Source organism: Hemibagrus wyckioides, linkage group LG06 (genome assembly GCF_019097595.1).
Source record: "Hemibagrus wyckioides isolate EC202008001 linkage group LG06, SWU_Hwy_1.0, whole genome shotgun sequence".
Lineage (NCBI taxonomy): Eukaryota > Metazoa > Chordata > Actinopteri > Siluriformes > Bagridae > Hemibagrus > Hemibagrus wyckioides.
The window spans coordinates 45,885,461-45,905,487 of NC_080715.1; the positions used below are offsets into that span (position 1 = coordinate 45,885,461).

General features: G+C 40.7%; 1 protein-coding gene across 1 annotated transcript; it reads left to right on the top strand.

Annotated features, from left to right (window-relative positions):
* Positions 1-86: 86 nt before the first annotated feature.
* On the top strand, positions 87-9,053 carry LOC131354895 (cilia- and flagella-associated protein 57-like). The gene is made up of 23 exons (XM_058392982.1): positions 87-183; positions 865-1,054; positions 1,387-1,697; positions 1,930-2,165; positions 2,344-2,506; positions 2,915-3,055; positions 3,150-3,289; positions 3,464-3,629; positions 3,751-3,861; positions 3,986-4,192; positions 4,480-4,653; positions 4,903-5,064; positions 5,306-5,461; positions 5,599-5,692; positions 5,905-6,074; positions 6,541-6,714; positions 6,835-6,999; positions 7,395-7,586; positions 7,694-7,801; positions 7,947-8,081; positions 8,176-8,334; positions 8,491-8,587; positions 8,760-9,053. The coding sequence occupies exons 1-23, from the start codon at positions 130-132 to the stop codon at positions 9,002-9,004; spliced, it is 3,750 nt and encodes a 1,249-aa protein (XP_058248965.1). The 5' UTR covers positions 87-129; the 3' UTR covers positions 9,005-9,053.
* Positions 9,054-20,027: the final 10,974 nt, after the last annotated feature.

The following is a 20,027-nucleotide window of genomic DNA, read 5'->3' on the forward strand; positions in this document are numbered from 1 at the left end:
TTGAACAAAATTCATACGCAAGTTAAAATAAAAAGCTTAAAGAAATGGCGGCTGCTGATGACGTAACCTCTTTATTGCGTAAAAGAACTGAGCATATCCATAGCAACTCTGAACCGAAGAGTCTCATTGATGATCAAGAGCGCAAACAAGCGAGCTACCAAGATGGCTTCTTGCGATATTGAGGTAAGTTTTTCCAAACCGAACATCTTTTACATCGACGTTAATAATTAACTGATAATTAACGTGACCGCTTGCTAAGTCACAGAGCGCTAAGTTAGCAATACAGACCGCTATAAAACTCGCCGTTTTTTTTCCGACGGGGCTAAATATTTAGTGTAATCCAAACCTAGCGGATTGTCTCATCTGATTAATCTCTTATGTCTGAGAAAACTGAATTGCTTTGTGTATTTTTTTAAACCGTGTTTATGTGAAGTTATGTGCTTTTCTGTCGCCGTAGCGCGCGCTCTGTCCCCTGCTGTGTTTAGACGGATTTCCTTACAGGACATTTCGGGGTTTTTTTTTCATTACACAAGGAGTAATAAGTTTGTTTTCTGGGGTTTTATTTTAAATCTGTAAGGCTTTGTGTCATCTTTGTGAAATCAGTGTATGAAAATGAACCCCTTAGGAGCACAAATGAATCGTATTGTATGGAATCGGCTCATCGTTTGATTCCTCGATTCCCAACATTTCTGAATAAAGAATCGTCAACTACTTTTAGTTATAACCTTTTCATAAGCTATACACTGTGTTTCATAAGCTATACACTGTGTTTCATAAGCTATTCACTGTTTACCTTCACAATGCCATGTGGAACCAGTGCAGTATCATTTTCAACTAATGAATGCCATGTTTTTCTCATTTCAGAGCAATTTCACAAAAAATAAAACGACTTCTAAAAGAAGCTTACAAGGCATTAAGCCTTGCCACGTTTTAGGTGTGAGCAAAGGCGTAAGAAACAACCTGCTGTTTCAGGATGAGGAAACTCTGATTTTTCCAGGTGGAAACCATTGTGTCAGTTACAACATCCCTCAGCAACACCAAGAGTTTCTTTACAGTAAGTCTGCTGAGAGCTTCACTTCCTGTTGTACCTTTTTAAAAACAACCTAAGCACTGACAGAAAAACTGGTACCACAAAGAGACATACCTCTTCCCTAAAGTACAGTGTAAATTTACCCTCAAACATACAGTTATGTACGTTTGGGGTCTAACTGTTGCATAGACTTTGTACAAAATCAAAAGGAAATGCATTTCAGTTAGGGAACAAATTACCATTTTACTGTAATGACTCTGTTAGATCTTAAATCATCCTTATTTGTAGTTGAAGTAGTCTTTGAATCTGTTTTAATTAAAATCATTCAGTCCTCCTAATCAAATGTTACTCCACAGGTGCAGCGAAAAGCAAGAGCTTGCGGGCCCTGGCTTTTAGCCCTGATCGGCGCTACCTGGCCGTGTCGGAGTGTGGTAAATGGGCCTCCATTACCATCCTTGACCTGAAGGACAAGAAACACTCCAAGAAAAAAGTTCTGAAGGGCAGCGACTACGGCGTGCAGGAGTTTGTCTGCATGGCATTTTCGGCTGACTCGGAGTACCTGCTAGGCCAGGCTGGGGGACCCTCATGGACCCTCTACTGCTGGCAGTGGAAGAAAAAGGAGCTCATCGCGTCTGTGCAGATCAAGACACCAGGCGATATCATTCAGGTAGAAATTTTGAAGGTCTTGCAGTTGTGAGTGAAGACAAGTGAACTTTGTAATACCAAAGATGCTTTTCCATTAAAAACATGGATACAACTGGCAGAAAATAAAAATGAGACGTTTCATTGATCCAATTGCTGGTGCATACAGGAAAGGAAAAGGCTTAGATCATGGTCATGAATCTGCTATATCATCTGGTCAAACCTCAACACTGAGTGTTCTCTTTTCTCAATCCCAGGTCAGCTTTAACCCCCAGGATATGAAACAGGTTTGCGTCACCGGAAAGGGAGTTTTCAGGATCTATGAATTCAGGAGGGGCGCCCTGAAAATGGCGGACTCGTATAAGGTGGAGAAGATGAACATCCTGTGCCACACGTGGATGTCTAGCGACTCCATTATTGCAGGAACTGAGGCAGGGCAACTGCTAATTTTGAAATCCAAACGCCTGCAAAGGATGGGGAAAGCATGTGAGAGGTAACAGCACAGAGGGAGAGAGAGATGCAAAGATCCTCTCCAACACCTTTTCCTTGTTCTGAAGATCTGTTTTTATCTTTGTAACGCTTGTATCATCCTACTGCTTATAATAAAATACGGTATCATTTTTATTGTATTTTTACCAAATCATGATGATCTACATTCTCTCCCTTGACAGACAAACGGATTCATCTTCATCTCCGACAGCTATACCACAGACAGCTATCACTGCCATCTTGCCCTACTCTGACGGCTTCATCTGTTCAGATGGGCTGGGAGTAGTTAGCCTGTATGAGAAGATCCCGGATAAAGACAACTACAGGAAGACAGTGACATTAAGAGTGAGTAATTGATATTTAACATTCTGCAGAAGCTTTTATGCTACACAACTCACAGGTGAGGTAAATGTGAAAGTTTATGGGTAAGGGTCTTGCTCAAGATCCCACCAGTGGCTCTCTGGCAATGCTGGGATTTGAAACAGCAGCCATCTTTAGGACTTGCCTAAACCTTAGCCATAATTCATTTTGTGTGATTCAAATGGTTATTTCAACTCAGCTCTAAAACGAGCAGAGAGGGGTATAGAGATGAACTTGTATAATCACAATATCTGATATACTAGTAGTGTTAAAGCATGTGGTGTATGCTCTAAAGTACAGTTCTACAGGATGTTATTCTGACACTCTGTACCCGTTGTGAGGCTGAGCACCAGTGGGTATAAGCACTAAGAGCTGTTTTCCTCTGTTCTGCAGATTCCTGTGGACCCATGCAGCAACAAGCCACTTCAGGCGATTACCTCGATGTGCATTAGTCCATCAGAGGAGGCGCTGGCCATTAGCACAGACCAAGGCCAGCTCTACCACATCAGCCTCAATTCAGAGGAGCTTATTAAGGTAACAGAGCAACAAACAGTAATGTACAGTAATAAGGAAAGCCTTTCACTAAAAAATTGACTGACTTCTGCTTCTCCATTGCTTCCTTTTTCAGAATAAGAAGACCCAGTTCATGCACCTGTCTCAGTCTTTTCACTCGGGGAGCATCACAGGTCTGTCCGTATGTGCGACGAAACCCCTCATGGCCACCTGCTCCAATGACCGCACCGTACACATCTGGAACTACCATAAAAAGTAGGAGAAAAAATCATGTTTGTTAGTAAAAATGTTTGGTACTCCTCAATACTCAATCAGTACTTGATACTCAATCAATCAGAATACTGATCGTCATCAGATGCGGCTATCAAAATATCCATAGGGCTTATTTACTGTGTGAAAGATTTCTGACTGTATGGACTTTTTCTGCAGGTCTCTGGTGCAGTTCAAGCAGTTTGAGGAAGAGCCGCTCAGCGTCTCGATTCACCCGAACGGCCTTTTCGTCCTGGTGGGCTTCTCCACAGAAGTCCACCTCATGAAAATTTATTATGACGACCTGCACACTGCCCAGACGTTCCCCATAAGCAACTGCACCGAGGTGGGTTCTAACTGACCTGACCTTAGTGTTATAATGTTTTTTTTATATTTGAAATCTGTGTGTGTTTCCAGAAACTGTGTGTAGAAGTAGTGAGTCAAATAAAGCATGTGTGTGTCTACAGTGTGTGTTCAACCACAATGGTAACAAGTTCGCCGCCATCATTGGAAAAATGATCCACGTTTATGACATCAGAACACAGAAAAAACTGGACCTGAGCGGTCATCATCAGCAAGTCAGTATAAATAGTGTTTCATAAACATTTTGATCACAGATTTAATATTTTTTTTAATCACTGAACCATAATGAAGACTGTTAATAAATATCAGTGACCTCAATTCCCTGTTCTGACCCTTCAGGTGCAGTCTTTGAAGTGGAGCGACGATGACCGTCGCTTGGTGTCATGTGGGATGGACGGCACTGTATTTGTGTGGGACGTTCTGACCGGCAATGCGGTGATTAGGAACGAGACAGCGTCTTGCTTCGCAGATGTGGCATTCTCGCCTAACACCGGGAGCGTCCTCGCCGTAGGCCGCAGCCATCTTCAGGAGATCAGTGATGAAGGGGCAAGTCCAAAAAAACATATCATATGATTGTTTAGATAAAATTACAATCACAGCAGTTCAACTGCAAAACATAGAAACTCTGTGTAAACTCTATATCTAAAATAAAATTTTATTTTAGTTATATAGCACCTTTAACAGTGGACACTATCCCATAGCAGGATTTTTTATCACCATGCTCTTATCATGGTTTTCACACTGTGATCCTGAAGCCGTGTTTCTCCCTCTATATGTGTATGGACAGAATAATAAAATTCACTTGATTTGCTTGTGTTTTTGTTTGCATTTAGGTCCTATATGAAATGGCCTCAGATGGTGGGGAATACACGGCTGTCTCCATGACTCGTTCGGGCAGAACAGTCTTCATTGGCACCTCAGCTGGTACTGTCAGGGTCATCGATTACCCTTTTGATAAAGAGAAGACCTGGAAAGAATATCAGGCCCATTCTGGTCCCATCACCAAAGTACGTGTGTGTCTTAGGAATGATGATATGCCATGATAATGAAAACTGAAATAGTTTGATGTGTATACTGTCGATAATGATGATAGAAATTGTAGGAGACACTGACCAAATAAGCATCCTGATACCAGAAAATAACGGCCAAGGAAGAACACTGAGTGATTTATTCAGCTAATGATGGTTATATCTGTTCTTGGTGCTTGAATGAAATTTTCCATCCAATTCAATATTTTTTCTTCATTGTTTGTGTAGATGGTCGTCACACCTGGTGATCAGTACCTGCTGACTGCCTCTAAGGACGGCTGCCTTTTCGTCTGGTCGATTATTGACCAGAATGGACAGACCATTGAGAAGGTCAAAGAATTAGACTACACTGGCGTGGTCTTATGTGAAAAGGAATTCCTGGATAAACAGGTAAATATGACCAAGCCATAAGCTATATGATCCTTCCAAGTGAAGGAATGCTGTTTCACTTAGAGTAGTCCTTACTATAGAAACCACAATATATTAGAACAGGTGCCTTAACAGATACTTGTACGTTGCCTTTGTACCTTATAGTGATACAGTTTAACAGCAGGATTAAACATTTATCTTCCTAAAACTTTGACTTTGTCCATTCATTCTTTTTCTGTGTTAAACTTTTGTCATCATCCAGGATGAGATGATAAATAAGCTCACGTTACATCTTGAGCGGCTGGAGGTGGAGCAGGAGATCGCAATGACCATGATGGAAATAGACTTCAGTGAGAAAATGCACACAGTTTTGCTGCCTTTCCAGGAGAAGATCACATCTCTGAAAGAGAAAATCCAGGTCAGACTGATTAAATCGATTTGGCTCTGATTTTATTGTATTGTATTCATTATTGTATATCAGATGAACAATGAGCACAAGGTTATGATCCATGTTAATGAATAATTCAGTAAACACGGTTATGTATCTCACGATAGAAACTGGGTGCTGTGAAGGACGCTGAAAAGATCTCTTACATGAAGGAGCTGACCAAGCTGAAGGAGAATTTTGTCAAGGAGATGAACGACCAAAGTAAATACACCCTCTATATGTCAACATTGTGCCTTTACAGAACGTTTGGGTTTTGAGAGTCACTTGGGAGCTTGGCTGCTTTAGAACAATTTAATATAAAAAATATTATAAAATCTGCTTGCCTCAGTGTTTATGAGCCTGGATTTTTGTTGAATTTTCTAGACTTCACCTTTAGTATCCCATTTAAAATGCATGTCCAATTTTGTTCCCAGAATTCTTTCTCGATGAGGGGCCCCGTGTGGAATTTGAGAGGTCCAAAGAGTTCAAGCAGAAAATGAAACTGATGAAGGAGAGTTTTGAGTACAAGCTGCAGAAAGCTGAGGAGAACCACCGCTGTATCCTGGAGGAGGACACACAGGCCTATGAAGTCAAGGTGCAGGAGGTGAGAGAGCCAAACTGCTCAAACTCTCACTGTTGGGACGTGTGCTCCTGTCTTCCTCATTTGTCCTTGAGCTGCCTCTGGTCCAAACTACAGGCTCATTATTTCTTATCTGTATCTAGTTAGCTTAGCCCTTGACTTATTTTGTGCTGCATGTGTCAGTGCTGAATTTTTGAGATCCAGCCCCTCTTGTTCCTTTCCCTAGTATTCTTACTTCTTTTCCTGGTATTAACCTTTTAATGCCCAATTTGACACATAATGCACTAGGTAGGGTGCTTACACTAAGCTGAGGTACAGTAACTATTAGTATAATAAACTCCTACTGTTCCATACCGATATACTAGTTGCATGCGTGGACCAGCTCGGTTTATAAAGTCCAATATGTGTGGAATTGCGATCCATTTCAGTCCAGCCTTATGATTAGTATGTTTCAAATTTTTACTATAATGTGTTTGTCTTCTCTATACAGCTAGAGGCAGAGTTGGAGCAGAAGATTAAGACCTTTAAGGAGGAACAGCAAAGGTTTCTGGAAGACGCTTTATATGAGGCCATGGAGCTCAGTAAAGACTATATAGAAGATATCCAGAAGGAGAGGGAGCTTAGGCAGATGATGGAGCAAGAAATACAACTCATGGGGGAAAAAGTAAACAATGAACCACAAAGTGGTATTTTTCTTGCCTTGCATAGAAATGTAAAAGATATGTTTTAAAATCTGTTAACACCACCACAGTTAACCATGATGTGATTCAACACACCCACACAGGAAGCATACTGGGCCACTAAAAGCTTGGAAAAAGATCAGCGCACCCAGATCTCTCATATGAAGGAGGAAATAATGAACATGAAGGACCAACTCTTTGAAGCAGGTCATAATTTCAGGTGTCTGACAAAGGAGAAGGAGAGGCAAAGCCAGATCTTCTCTGAAAAGGTGAAGTTCATGCTAACACTCCCAGTGGTGGTTTTTTTTTTGGCATTCTTTTTTTGCACTTTACTGCAACATAAACAGAGAATTATGCCACAAAACATACTGTATAGTACATGATTGTGTGTGGTATAAATTTAGAGCAAGATATCTATACAACTCAGTGTGCTGGGGTTTAATACTCCACTGTATAAGCTAGAACTTGCTGATATTCTCTATTCTGGGTAACTTGATAGTACATACAATATGCAGCTATTTGGTCACATCCATAACTGTTAGCATTTCATTGCTAAAGGTCTTTGATATAAAAAAAAAAAAAGTTGAATAAATCAGCCATTAATAAATGAAGATAGACTGACTTTGTGCAATAAATAAGAAGAGAGTCTGTTCTGTCCCTGCAGGTGAGCTCCACTGAAGAGCTCAAGAAAATAATTAGAGACCTGGAGCTGCGCATAGAAGAGATCCAGGCAGAATTGATCAGGGTGGAACTGGAGGGTGAAGTAGCTGATGGTGAGATGCAGGGCAGCAGTCAAATGATTGAAATCAACCAACTTAAGAATAAATTAGAGGAGGATAAAGACATGTTCTCGAAGGTGAGGAGTTTAAAAGTATGACACTGTCAAATTCTATGCAACAAATGACAAGAGAACAATGAAACAAACTATTACTACAAGCTAATCAGAGGAGGCTGTCATTTTAGATTGCTGCTGAAATGGCAGCGGACGACAAGAAGTACAAGAAGATCCTTTCTGACCTGAAGCGGAAGGTCAAAGCTAAGGCCAAACACGTAGAGATCCAGAGGCAGAGGGTTTGTTTCACCACAAAATCATTTTTGATTTATAATTCCTTAAGATGCAAGGATTTAACGTGTAGTTGTTGCTTGTATTGCTGGAGATAATAATCATTAGTTTTACCAGTGGTACCATAAGACTGTAATGTCTGTCTTCCCACAGCTCAAGAGTAACAATATCCTGCTGGAAAGGTGGAGGGGTGATGTCCGCAACTGCTTACCATTCATCCAAGAAGACCCAAAGACGCTGAAGGAGAAGTTCGTTGAGCTTCACAGGCGCTATTGCCATGAAGCAGATGTAAGATGCTCATATATATGCACTGACCCACACACACACACAGAATACACAGCCTAGTATGCTTATACCTGACTGAGTGTAATAACTGCAACAGGTTCACTACAATATCAACTGCAAGATCAGCCCAGCAGACGAGGCCTTAAGAGATCACCACAGACAGATGGACTTCATCAAAAGGACCCAGAAAACTCAGAAGGAAACGCACACTAGAAAGATGCAGGCTGAGAAAAATAGGATCAACAGGACAGAGACAGTAAGGAGGATTTCTTATCAACATTTTTAGCTGATTTAAGTGTAAAGTTCTTCAAAATGATTTGTCAGTGATTTGTCAGTAGAACAAGAGAAAGCTTAGACTTAGTAAAAATGTATAGATGTAGGTACACTTGGACATGTTTTTGCATGTGTGTAGGAGTATGACTTTCTGTCTGAGCGGCTTGATGATGAGAGGATGAAGTACAGGCGTTTAATGAATGCCTGCAGAGAGAAGAATATTCAGTGTGATTTCAGTAAGTAACACTTTACACTTTTTATCACTGTAGAAAGTAGCTTTGGAGGAAATTCCTGTGGACATTCAGCATGAGTTAGTTATATTAAAAATATATTAATTAATTTTTGAAATTATCTAAAGTGAGGTAAAGCTTTCTGGACATGTCTAAAATATATTCATCTGGTTTGAAGCACCCAAGCCACAGTACAGGCCTGTGATCCAGCCTCAGCCCCCAGCACACCCGAGGGTTCTCCTAGAGAAGAGACGAGGACAAACCTTTGCCCTAGAGAAGAGACAAGGACAAACCTTTGCCCAGAAGATAAAAGGACAAACCTTTGCCCTGGAGAAGATACAAGGACAGCAGATGTTTGTAGCGCAGAAGCCGACAAGCAGCGTCAAATTACCACCCATTCACCCAAGAAAAAGAAACAGATGATCGTCTAGGAGGTGTCTAATGCTTGGATGTCATCTAGTACAGGGGCGTGTACAAGCTGAAGTCTGAAAATAAATAAAAATAAATAAATAATAAATTCAAGAAGCTTTGTCATTTCAACCACATATAGCTGATGCAGTACATAGTGAAATGAAACAACGTTTCTCCAGGACCTGGTGCTACATAAACATACAACAACAAGTTCAGCACAAAACAACACCTCAGAGCTAGGACAGAAGATTGTCTTAGCCACGTAAAGTGCACAGTGTGCAGCTAGGTGCAAACAGAGCATAGACAAGACCAGTGCAAAATACAATAAAGACAACACAAAAGAACACAGGACACTTAGCGCCGAAAAGAAAGAAAAGAACATGTGTAATGGAATGTAAGTGAAATAAAATAGATAAAGTGAAATGATGTAAAAATAAAAAAAAGTATTGTGCAAAAATACACAGCAGCGGTTGAGGTAGTGCAAATAGAATAAACATAAATATAACTATAGCAGCGGATGACAGGTAGAGGGAGTGCAGTAAGTAATGAACAGTATAAATTGTGTGTGCGTGTGTTCACACGGTCAAGAGAGAGTGTGTGTATCTGTGTGTGAGAGAGACAGAGTTAATATACAGTTCAGTCCTGAGTGAGAGAGTGTGTGTGTGTGTGTGTGTGTGTGTGTGTGTGTGTGTGTGTGTGTGTGTGTGTGTGTGTGTGTGTGAGAGAGAGAGTGTGTGTGTGTGAGAGAGAGTGTAGAACAGTTCAGTCCCGGGTGTTGAGGAACCTGATGACTTGAGGAAAGAAACTGTTACACAGTCTGGTTGTGAGGGCCCGAATGCTCCGGTACCTCTTTCCAGATGGCAGGAGGGTGAAGAGTGTGTGTGAGGGGTGTGTGGGGTCAGCCACAATGCTGTTAGCTTTGCGGATGCAGCGTGCGGTGTAAATGTCTGTGATAGAGGGGAGAGAGACTCCGATGATCTTCTCAGCTGTCCTCACTATCCGCTGAAGGGTCTTGCGATCCGAGACGGTGCAGTTCCCAAACCAGGCAGTGATGCAGCTGCTCAGGACACTCTCGATGGTCCCTCTGTAGAACACAGTCAGGATGGGGGAAGGGAGATGGGCTTTCCTCAGCCTCCTCAGGAAGTAGAGGCGCTGCTGGGCTTTCTTGGTGATGGAGCTGGTGTTGAGTGACCAGGTGAAGTTCTCCACCAGATGGACACCAAGGAATTTGATGCTCTTGATGATCTCCACAGAGGAGCCATCGATGGACAGCGGAGAATGGTCACACTGTGCTCTCCTGAAGTCAACAACCATCTCTTTGGTCTTGTCGACGTTCAGGGAGAGGTTGTTGGCTCTGCACCAGGCTGTTAGATGTTGCACCTCCTCTCTGTATGCTGACTCATCGTTCTTGCTGATGAGACCCACCACGGTCGTGTCATCGGCGAACTTGACGATGTAGTTCGATCTGTGCATTGCTGCACAGTCGTGAGTCAGCAGAGTGAACAGCAATGGACTGAGCACACAGCCCTGAGGAGCTCCAGTGTTCACTGTGGTGGTGCTGGAGATACTGCTCCTGATCCGGACTGACTGAAGTCTCCCAGTCAGGAAATCCAGGATCCAGTTGCAAGCTAATTTCAGGAAACTACTCACAGACAGACAGACAGACAGACAGATGGGAAAAAATTATTTGATCCCCTGCTGATTTTGTACGTTTGCCCACTGAGAGAGAAATTATCAATCTGTAATTTTAATGGTAGGTTTATCTGAACAGTGAGAGACAGAATAACAAAAAAATCCAGAAAAACACATTTCAAAAAAGTTCTACATTGATTTGCATTTTATTGAGTGAAATAAGTATTTGATCCCTTTGTAAAACATGACTTAGTACTTGGTGGCAAACCCTTGTTGGCAATCACAGACATCAGACATTTCTTGTAGTTGGCCACCAGGTTTGCACACATCTCACATCTCAAGGAATTTGGGCCCACTCCACTTTGCAGATCCTCTCCAAGTCATTAAGGTTTTGTGGCTGACCCTTCAGCTCCCTCCACAGATTTTCCATGGGATTAAGGTCTGGAGACTGGCTAGACCACTACAGGACCTTAATGTGCTTAATGTGCCTTTGCCGTGTGTTTTGGGTCATTGTCAGGCTGGAATATCCATCCACAACCCATTTTCAATGCCCTGGCTGAGGGAAGGAGGTTCTCATCCAAGATTTAACGGTACATGGCTCCGTCCATCGTCCCTTTGATGCAGTGCAGTTGTCCTGTCACCTGGGGATGGTGTACTTGGGGTCATAGGCAGCATTCCTCCTCCTCCAAACACGGCGAGTTGAGTTGATGCCAAAGAGCTGGATTTTGGTCTCATCTGACCACAACACTTTCACCCAGTTCTCCTCTGAATCATTCAGATGTTCACTGGCAAACTTCAGCTGAGCCTGTACATGTGCTTTCTTTAGCAGGGGGACCTTGCGGGCGCTACTGGATTTCAGTCTTTCACGGTGCAATGTGTTACCAATTGTTTTCTTGGTGACTATGGTCCCAGCTGCCTTGAGATCATTGACATAATCCTCCAGTGTAATTCTGAGCTGATTCCTCGCCGTTCTCATGATCATTGAAACTCCATGAGGTGAGATCTTGCATGGAGCCCCAGACCGAGGAAGATTGACAGACCTTTTGTGTTTTTTCCATTTGGGAATAATCGCACCAACTGTTGTCACCTTCTCACCAAGCTGCTTGGTGATGGTCTTGTAGCTCATTCCAGCCTTGTGTAGGTCTACAATCTTGTCCCTGACATCCATGGACAGCTCTTTGGTCTTGGCCATGATGGAGAGTTTGGAATCTGATTGATTGCTTCCTTCTGTGGACAGGTGTCTTTCATACAGGTAACCAGCTGAGATTAAGAGCACTCCCCGAGAGTGCTCCTACTGTAATCTCAGCTCCTTACCTGTATAAAAGACACCTGGGAGCCAGAAATCTTTCTGACTGATAGGGGATCAAATACTTATTTCACTCAATAAAATGCAAATCAATGTAGAACTTTTCTGAAATGTGTTTTTCTGGATTTTTTTTGTTATTCTGTCTCTCACTGTTCAAATACACCTACCATTAAAATTACAAACTGATCATTTCTTTGTCAGTGAGCAAACGTACAAAATCAGCAGGGGATCAAATCATTTTTTCCCTCACGATAGATAGAGCGAGCCTTCCTGGACGCTTGAGTCGAGCACTGTGGCTTAACTAGATCCACAAAAAAGGATGTATGCATCTTTGTGCTCCTCAAAGCCTTGAATAGAAAAAATAGCTTGGGTCAGGACTCTTGATGCAAATTCAGGGACATACGTCCAGGTACGGGCTAACAGCTTGCTCAAGACGTTAATGAGAGATGTTGATGGTTCCACATACAGTTTATTAATTTCTTGGTGAAACATTAGACGGATGTAATGGATGTACACACAGTGAGGCACAAGGTGAATTAGTGGAATGGAAGGGCTTTGTTGGGCTTCAGCATTAGAAAATATCCAAGTGTTTGACACCACCCCTGGCTATCTGAAGTTAAAAAATAAATAAAAATAAAAAACAAGTAAATAAAAGCATGTCTGATTCTTTATTTATTAACTTTAATCAGTCCTGGTGCATGTAAAAATAATACAAAACTCTTTTTATCATTTTACCCTGTTATTCTTAGGTTTAGACCAGAGAAAAATTATAACTGTGCAGCTCTGTTCTTTGGTTTAATTTACATTTGACCTCTGTGGCAGTTTAATGTGAAATGAGTTTACCCACAAAGACCTCTCAGATCTCACAAACATCAGTTTGGACAATCTGTATTATGTTAAAATGTGCCAGTATGTGTAGTAAAGCAGTTTTAAACACAGCTTATTAATACTTTCACAGCTATTTAAATAAAATGGTAATTCAGTGCACTTGTACTCAACTTCTCTAAAGGGCTTTGATATGCTGGAGTCACCTGGGTCAGAAGAGGTATTTCAGAGGCCTAATGTTCCAAAATATTTCACATATAAAGTGCAAATGTTTGAGAAAGTCCAGTGTGGCTGGTCCCTGGGTGTGGCACAGGGCTGTCACAGCGCCCCCTGGAACTGTGTCAGAAATATAGCTGCACAGCTCATATTCACTTTCACGTATATGCATGAGACCCGGTATACATTTAGATCTCACTGAGCTTAATGACGTTCATCCACCTGTCTTGGGATCTGCTTAACAGGAAGTCAGTTATTTTGGGATGTTTGAAAAATGCACCCAATGGATTTTGATATACTCCTCCTAGGAGATTTATATGATTTTGACCAAACAGGGTCCAATATGATCTGAAGACATTGAGGATCTAAAATTGAGAAGGGATTCCTGATATCTCAAACGGTTCAGCCATGAGGAGCCCTTAAACTGATGGTGAATAAAAGGAAACAGGAAGTGGCTAATAACTTTGGTGTATATTGAGTGATTTACATCAAACTTCAACTGTATGTTAAGAGAAGAAAGCTGATCACATGGACATGACTACTGTGAGTCTCAGTCATAGCGCCACCAACTGGCAGCAGGAAGTGTGTCACTTTTAGAAATCTAATGTTTTGTCTCTTTCTTTCATGTGATTTGGTTGAAAATCATTCAGAATAATAGCAAGACATGGCTGATGTGAAACTGTGAAGGAATTTGTGATATTGTGAATGTTGTTGCTATGGTGAGGATTAAATAATGACATAATAGAAGAAAATTAATGTTCTTATATCTTAACAGTGGAAAGTCCTAATGTTTCAAAACATTTTACACAGACAGAACAACTGGTTGTGAGTAAGTTTGCTTAATTTCATGATTTTGTGATGCTCTAACGGCTCACAACAAATTTTTACATTCATCAGTCCATTGACTGGACATGGTTTTGGCCTGACTCCTGCAGTACTAGACGATGTCCACTAGAGGCTCTTTACCCTTTATTTTTATTTTTTTTAAAACATGGCTTAATGTTCACAATTTATATACACAGAGTCAACCAAAAAATGTATATATACTTCAGGAAAAGAAAAACAGTATGATGTATATTATGTTAGTATAAAATTAATAATATTATCATAATATCATCATAAGACAAATTCCTAGTACTGTAAAGTGCTCCTTGCTGACCCTTTGCTGTACCTGGCAATAAAACTTTTTCTGATTCTGATATATATATCAATCTATAATGTATAGCCATACATTTTGTAATAAAATATTTATACAAATATTTCTTTCTCTGGAATGTATATACATTTTTCTCTATATATACAGTATCTCACAAAAGTGAGTACACCCCTGACATTTTTGTAAATATTTTATTATATCTTTTCATGTGACAACACTGAAGAAATGACCCTCTGCTCCACTGTAAAGTAGTGAGTGTACAGCCTGTATAACAGTGTAAATTTACTGTCCCCTCAAAACAACTCAACACACAGACATTAATGTCTAAACCATTGGCAACAAAAGTGACTACACCCCTCAGTGGAAATGTCCAAATTGGGCCCAATTAGCCATTTACCCTCCCCGGTGTCATGTGACTCGTTAGTGTTACAAGGTCTCAGGTGTGAATGGGGGGCAGGTGTGTTAAATTTGGTGTTATCGCTCTCACACTCTCTCATACTGGTCACTGGAAGTTCAACATGGCACCTCATGGCAAAGAACTCTCTGAGGATCTGAAAAAATGAATTGTTGCTCTACATAAAGATGGCCTAGGCTATAAGAAGATTGCCAAGACCCTGAAACTGAGCTGTCAGTCCTGTGAGCCATGTCCTGTGGTCTGATGAGACCAAGATAAACTTATTTGGTTCAGATGGTGTCAAGCGTGTGTGGTGGCAACCAGGTGAGGAGTACAAGGACAAATGTGCCTTGCCTACGGTCAAGCATGGTGTTGGGAGTGTCATGGTCTGCTGCCGGCACTGGGGAGCTCCAGTTCATTGATGGAAACATGAATGCCAACATGTACTGTGACATACTGAAGCAGAGCATGACCCCCCCCTTCGGAGACTGGGCCACAGGGCAGTATTCCAACATGATAACGACCTCAAACACACCTCCAAGACGACCACTGCCTTGCTAAAGAAGCTGAGGGTAAAGGTGATGGACTGGCCAAGCATGTCTCCAGACCTAAACCCTAAGGTGGGGGAGCGCATGGTCTCTAACATCCACCAGCTCTGTGATGTCATCATGGAGGAGTGAAAGAGGACCTGGGCTGCTCTACACATCTCACTTTTTTAATGCATCATGAACTAGTGGAGATATATACACATCTAAATATTAAACACACAAGTAAATAAATAAATAAATAAGACATGTATTGTTTATACATGGGGGGGCTATGAGAGATAGATAGATAGATAGATAGATAGATAGATAGATAGATAGATAGATAGATAGATAGATAGATAGATCGATCTTTGACACCTTGGTCCACCCTGTCCATCAGTGTATCCTGCTTGTGTGTTTTACTGTGTTCAGTCACTTTCTCTAACAGGACTTCATCCTTAACCTTTGTGTCAGCTCGTATAGCGTCACCATGGAGACCAGGGACTACCGTTGGGAGGAAATGATTTGGAGTTCTGCAACATATTTTAGTCCGGACTCGGTTCTTTCTAAAGCAAAAAGGGTTTGCTGCCTCAGGTCCATGGCTAACACCAAAAACAGAATTGGTGCTTCCCTTGGCTCCTAAACAGCATGAGTGAGGGAGTGGTACAGCTCTTTGGTATCCTTCTCAATGTAATGAGTCCATAATATCTGTCTGAGGTTTAAACACATATGGTTCTGTAACTGCCTGATCATTTTTTACTTTTATTTTAATGAACTCTGTCAGGCTTGTATATTTCCAGGTTGCAACATTCACAACTACTAAAGTTAACAATTCAGTTCCTGCTGAAAGACTAGAAGACATGTTGCATTCAGGTATGCTTGTTAAATGGACCATCATCGTTCGGCTGGACGTTCTGCTGCCAAAAGTAAAGCTGTTGAACCCAAGCACTATATTTAAGTATGATTTGGGGATACATTTGCTGTGAGCAAATGCCCTTGAAAGTGAAGAAAATGTGATAGAAAACGTTATTAGATTTTTTATAATTACAGCAACACTGTGGTACGAGGGTGGGATGGTTCCTCAAGACCTCAGACCTGCTGTAATGAAAATTGCAGAAAAAGTGAAAAAGATGAAAAAAATGAAAAAGTGTTTCTGACAGCTTTTGAGTTAATTTAGTAGAAGATGTATAGAAAGGGAAAGGAAAGACTTATACCTCTTTATAGATACACAATTCATTTAGGAATTACTTTTATTTTGCCTTTAGATGCCTGAGGTGAATTCTAAGGAATAAGATGGCTACTTGGAGATACCAATAGATCTGTGAAAATCAATGTCAAACATTTTAAACACAAAATCACACAAACCTATAATTTAATTTATTTTAATTTCATTTACATTTCAATGTATTTTATGTGATTAATGTAGCAGGTGATGAATTATACTTTGTAGTATATATTTTTCTGCTTTGGCAGTGAGGGAGAGTGAGAGAGAGAGATAGAGCATTTAACTTACATGGCTGTAGAGAAGACAGGAGAGGATGGGAACAGAAAGAGACTTGTGTTTAGCACTGACTCAAAAATCATGGTCAGCAGACTGACCCTTTCTCTGGTCAGCATGATACCTCATGTAGAAGGGGTGGGGAACAGCTTGGCACTAAGCAGAGGGAGGGTTGAAGGCTTTATCGTATTATTTACATTACTATGATTACCATTTTATGATATTACCTTCATCTCGATTCATCACTTCAATGTGGAGATCCTTTCTTTTCTGCCATTGTGTTTCTGTTTTTCTGTTATATACGTAATATATGTCATATAATATATAATGTTATTTATTTTTCCACGTTTTAGTAAACCATTTAAAAGTTGTGAAATTCTTTAAAAATGATCTGTATATGAGTGAAACATTCTGTTTGTGTTTAAAGGAAAATTTTATACATATACTGACGACTAAAAATAATCAGAATGAGGCTGTAATAGGAACAAATATAAATATTTATTTAAGTAAAGCATATAATCATTATACAAATGAGTTTATTCATAAATAATTCTATTTATCTATATATTATCTATAGTAATAACTTATGGGAATAGGGGGAGAGGGATATGAACAGAGGGATTGATTAAAAAGGGATAGATTAATAAGGGAAGAATGATCTTAAGGGTTAAGCCCTTCTTCAGGTCCTGGGGTTCACTGTACAATCCTGTAAAAAAGAGAAGAGATTTTTAAAATATTAAGTTCATCAAAAATAGAAATAAAATGAATTCATACTTACATGTGGAGTCTGAGCAATGTAGGAAAAAGAAGTGAGAGAAAAGAACATGAAATGAAGCGGAAGAAAAGATGAAGTGGGTAAGGGGAAAGACATTGCTCAGAGCTCCTCCAAAATGTCCATCATCAGCTGGACGTGCAGCTTGAGGAGTCGCTGAACTGTGGTGGCTAAGGCTGCTGGGTCACTGTAGAGCTCCAGAGGCTGAGTGAACAGTACTTCAGCAAGCTCTGTAAGGTAATCCTATTGACAAATTACACACACATCCAACACAGTGTCACTGAGTTTAAGATACAATCCTGAGAATTTGTGTATGGTGGCATCAGAAGATATTCAACACTTACAATAAGCACTGTGAAGTACAGCTCTGCTGCAGGCTCCCACACGTCCACGTCCCACATGCTGAAGAACGCAAGCAGGCGCTCCAAGAATCCTCCCTTAAACTTTTGGAAAGAAAGACAAGCTTCATTAATGCCATGTCTTATCAGGTTCAAAAAATATGGAGAAAAGGAAAAGGAGATGAAATAGACCATGTTCTGAAACTCAAACATTGCTTAGAAATCTCCTGATAAGACACTTACTGGCTGAGGTTTTGAGCCATTTATACAGTAGCTGAAGAAAATCAGCTCAAAAAAAACATCCAGGAAGTTGTAGTGGTGGTCCTGCACAGAGGAGAAAAATTACAGAAATAAATTAGCTTTACATATTGGAGTCCTGTTTTCTATATTAGCAACATCTGTTATCTTTAAACATCTGTCATTTCACACAGGCGTTTATTAGCTTACACAGGAGCTGAGCTCTGCTTTAATCGATTCCTGATTGGAAGGCGTCCTCAGGAATCGAATCAGGGCCTCGTAGGCCAACTGCACACCAACTACTTCCTGTTAAAGCAACAACAAAATCTCTGTAACTCACTTTGGCTATGGCTGAGAAACTGAAATTATTTCCATCCCAAAAATGATACAGTCTTTCATCATTCTGAAGTCACCTGGTTGTTAGCTGCTGCCAGTCGCATGACGATCTTTTTTCCCACCGTGAACAAGAAGTTCTGGTTCTGGATGCTGGCAAGCAGAGTCTGAAAATAAGACAGCACACAATATAAAAGTTAAAGCAGAGTGGACTTTACCTGCACAGTAACAGCAGCTGAATAAATGGTTTTACTCACAGCAAACGCCTCACGGAGAGCGGGCACCTTCAGGCCGATTTCAGTCACCCCTCTGTCTGAAAGATGGCAGCTAAGAAAGAAGAGATGTAAATGCTTAGTGTATGTTAAACATACAATACACTGTTACATCATTAAACAGTGAAGAGGATCGTACCAAATAAAGGGCACCTCCAACTCCTCTGGGTTAAGGCGCTCCTCACTCTCCTGCAAGCCAAATCATTAAATCATTAAAACTCACACAGTACATTTTACAGTATCTGAATCAGGGGAATAGCAGCATATGTAGATACACATCAGGTCTGAAAGTCTGAATTACCTCACAGTCGTTGTAATTATAATCCCAAGTGGAGGTGAACATCTGCCCATCTTCAGCCACATACAGCATAGTGCAGGTTACCGTTGTAATGGTTTGCTGTTGAATAAAAATAATATTGACACTGAAGACAAATAAAAGCACAAGAGACAAAATTCTAAAAGCTTCTAACTACAAGATACACTTCATGACAGTGCAATAAATTTACCACAAAATAATGTGGCACGACGAATGATGTCTCCATTCGGTTACAGGAGATGAACTCTGTAACCCTCCCAGATTCAGACTTAAGAGAACAAATTAAAGTGAACACAATTAGTCACTGCAATTAACAAAAGTTTTGTGAGGCCACAACGAATAATCCCTTACCTGTATGCCAGTGAAACAGTCCTCTATGGAGCTTTCATAAGGGAATCCCTGCAAATGACAAAAAGCTGAAACTCAAGATCTATTTCACAAACGTGAGTCTAATAATCATCACGGTCAATTCTCTTCCTCAGAGTAATTAAGTCTGTGATTACCATGTGATTCAAGCTGCTCGTCTTGGTGGTTTTAAACCAACAAAGACGGCTCTGTGGGCCCCTTATCATCCCCAGGTAGTATGTCCTGATTTCCACTGACTGGAAATAGAGAAACAAAACTAAACATTAGAACTTGTAAAGAAGGGTGTTTGTGTGTTTGTATCTCAGCTGCTGCACTGTAGAATACCTTAAACTGGGAGATGGAGGGGTCTGCAGAGAGGAACTGTATATTTCGGCAGGCGCCGATCAGCTCGCCAGCATCGAGCGGCTGTGAAAAATAGAGCAGGAAGATCGTGAGTGCTTCTGATCACAGCAGTTTCATACTAATATTCTGTCACTTACAGTAAAAACAACCTTGTAAAATCCAGTGATCAGCTTTAGTAAATAAATGGAAGCTTTGGTTACCAGAAAAACAGGTGAAGGGTCTTGGTGTTCTTCGGTCGGCAGCAGCTGGATGTTCGGCTCAACAAACTTTAAACACACAAACACAATTAGTCACTGCAGTTAACAACATTTTGTGATGCCACAATGAATAATCCCTTACCTGAATGCCAGTGAAAATCTCCTCATCACTGGTATAATAAGGGAATCCCTGCAAATGACAATTAGATGAAACTCAAGATCTACAACCACATTTCACAAAAGTGCTCTTCTAAAAATCAGGTCAGTTCAAAAATGTCCATTCTCTTCATCAGAGTAATAAAGACTGT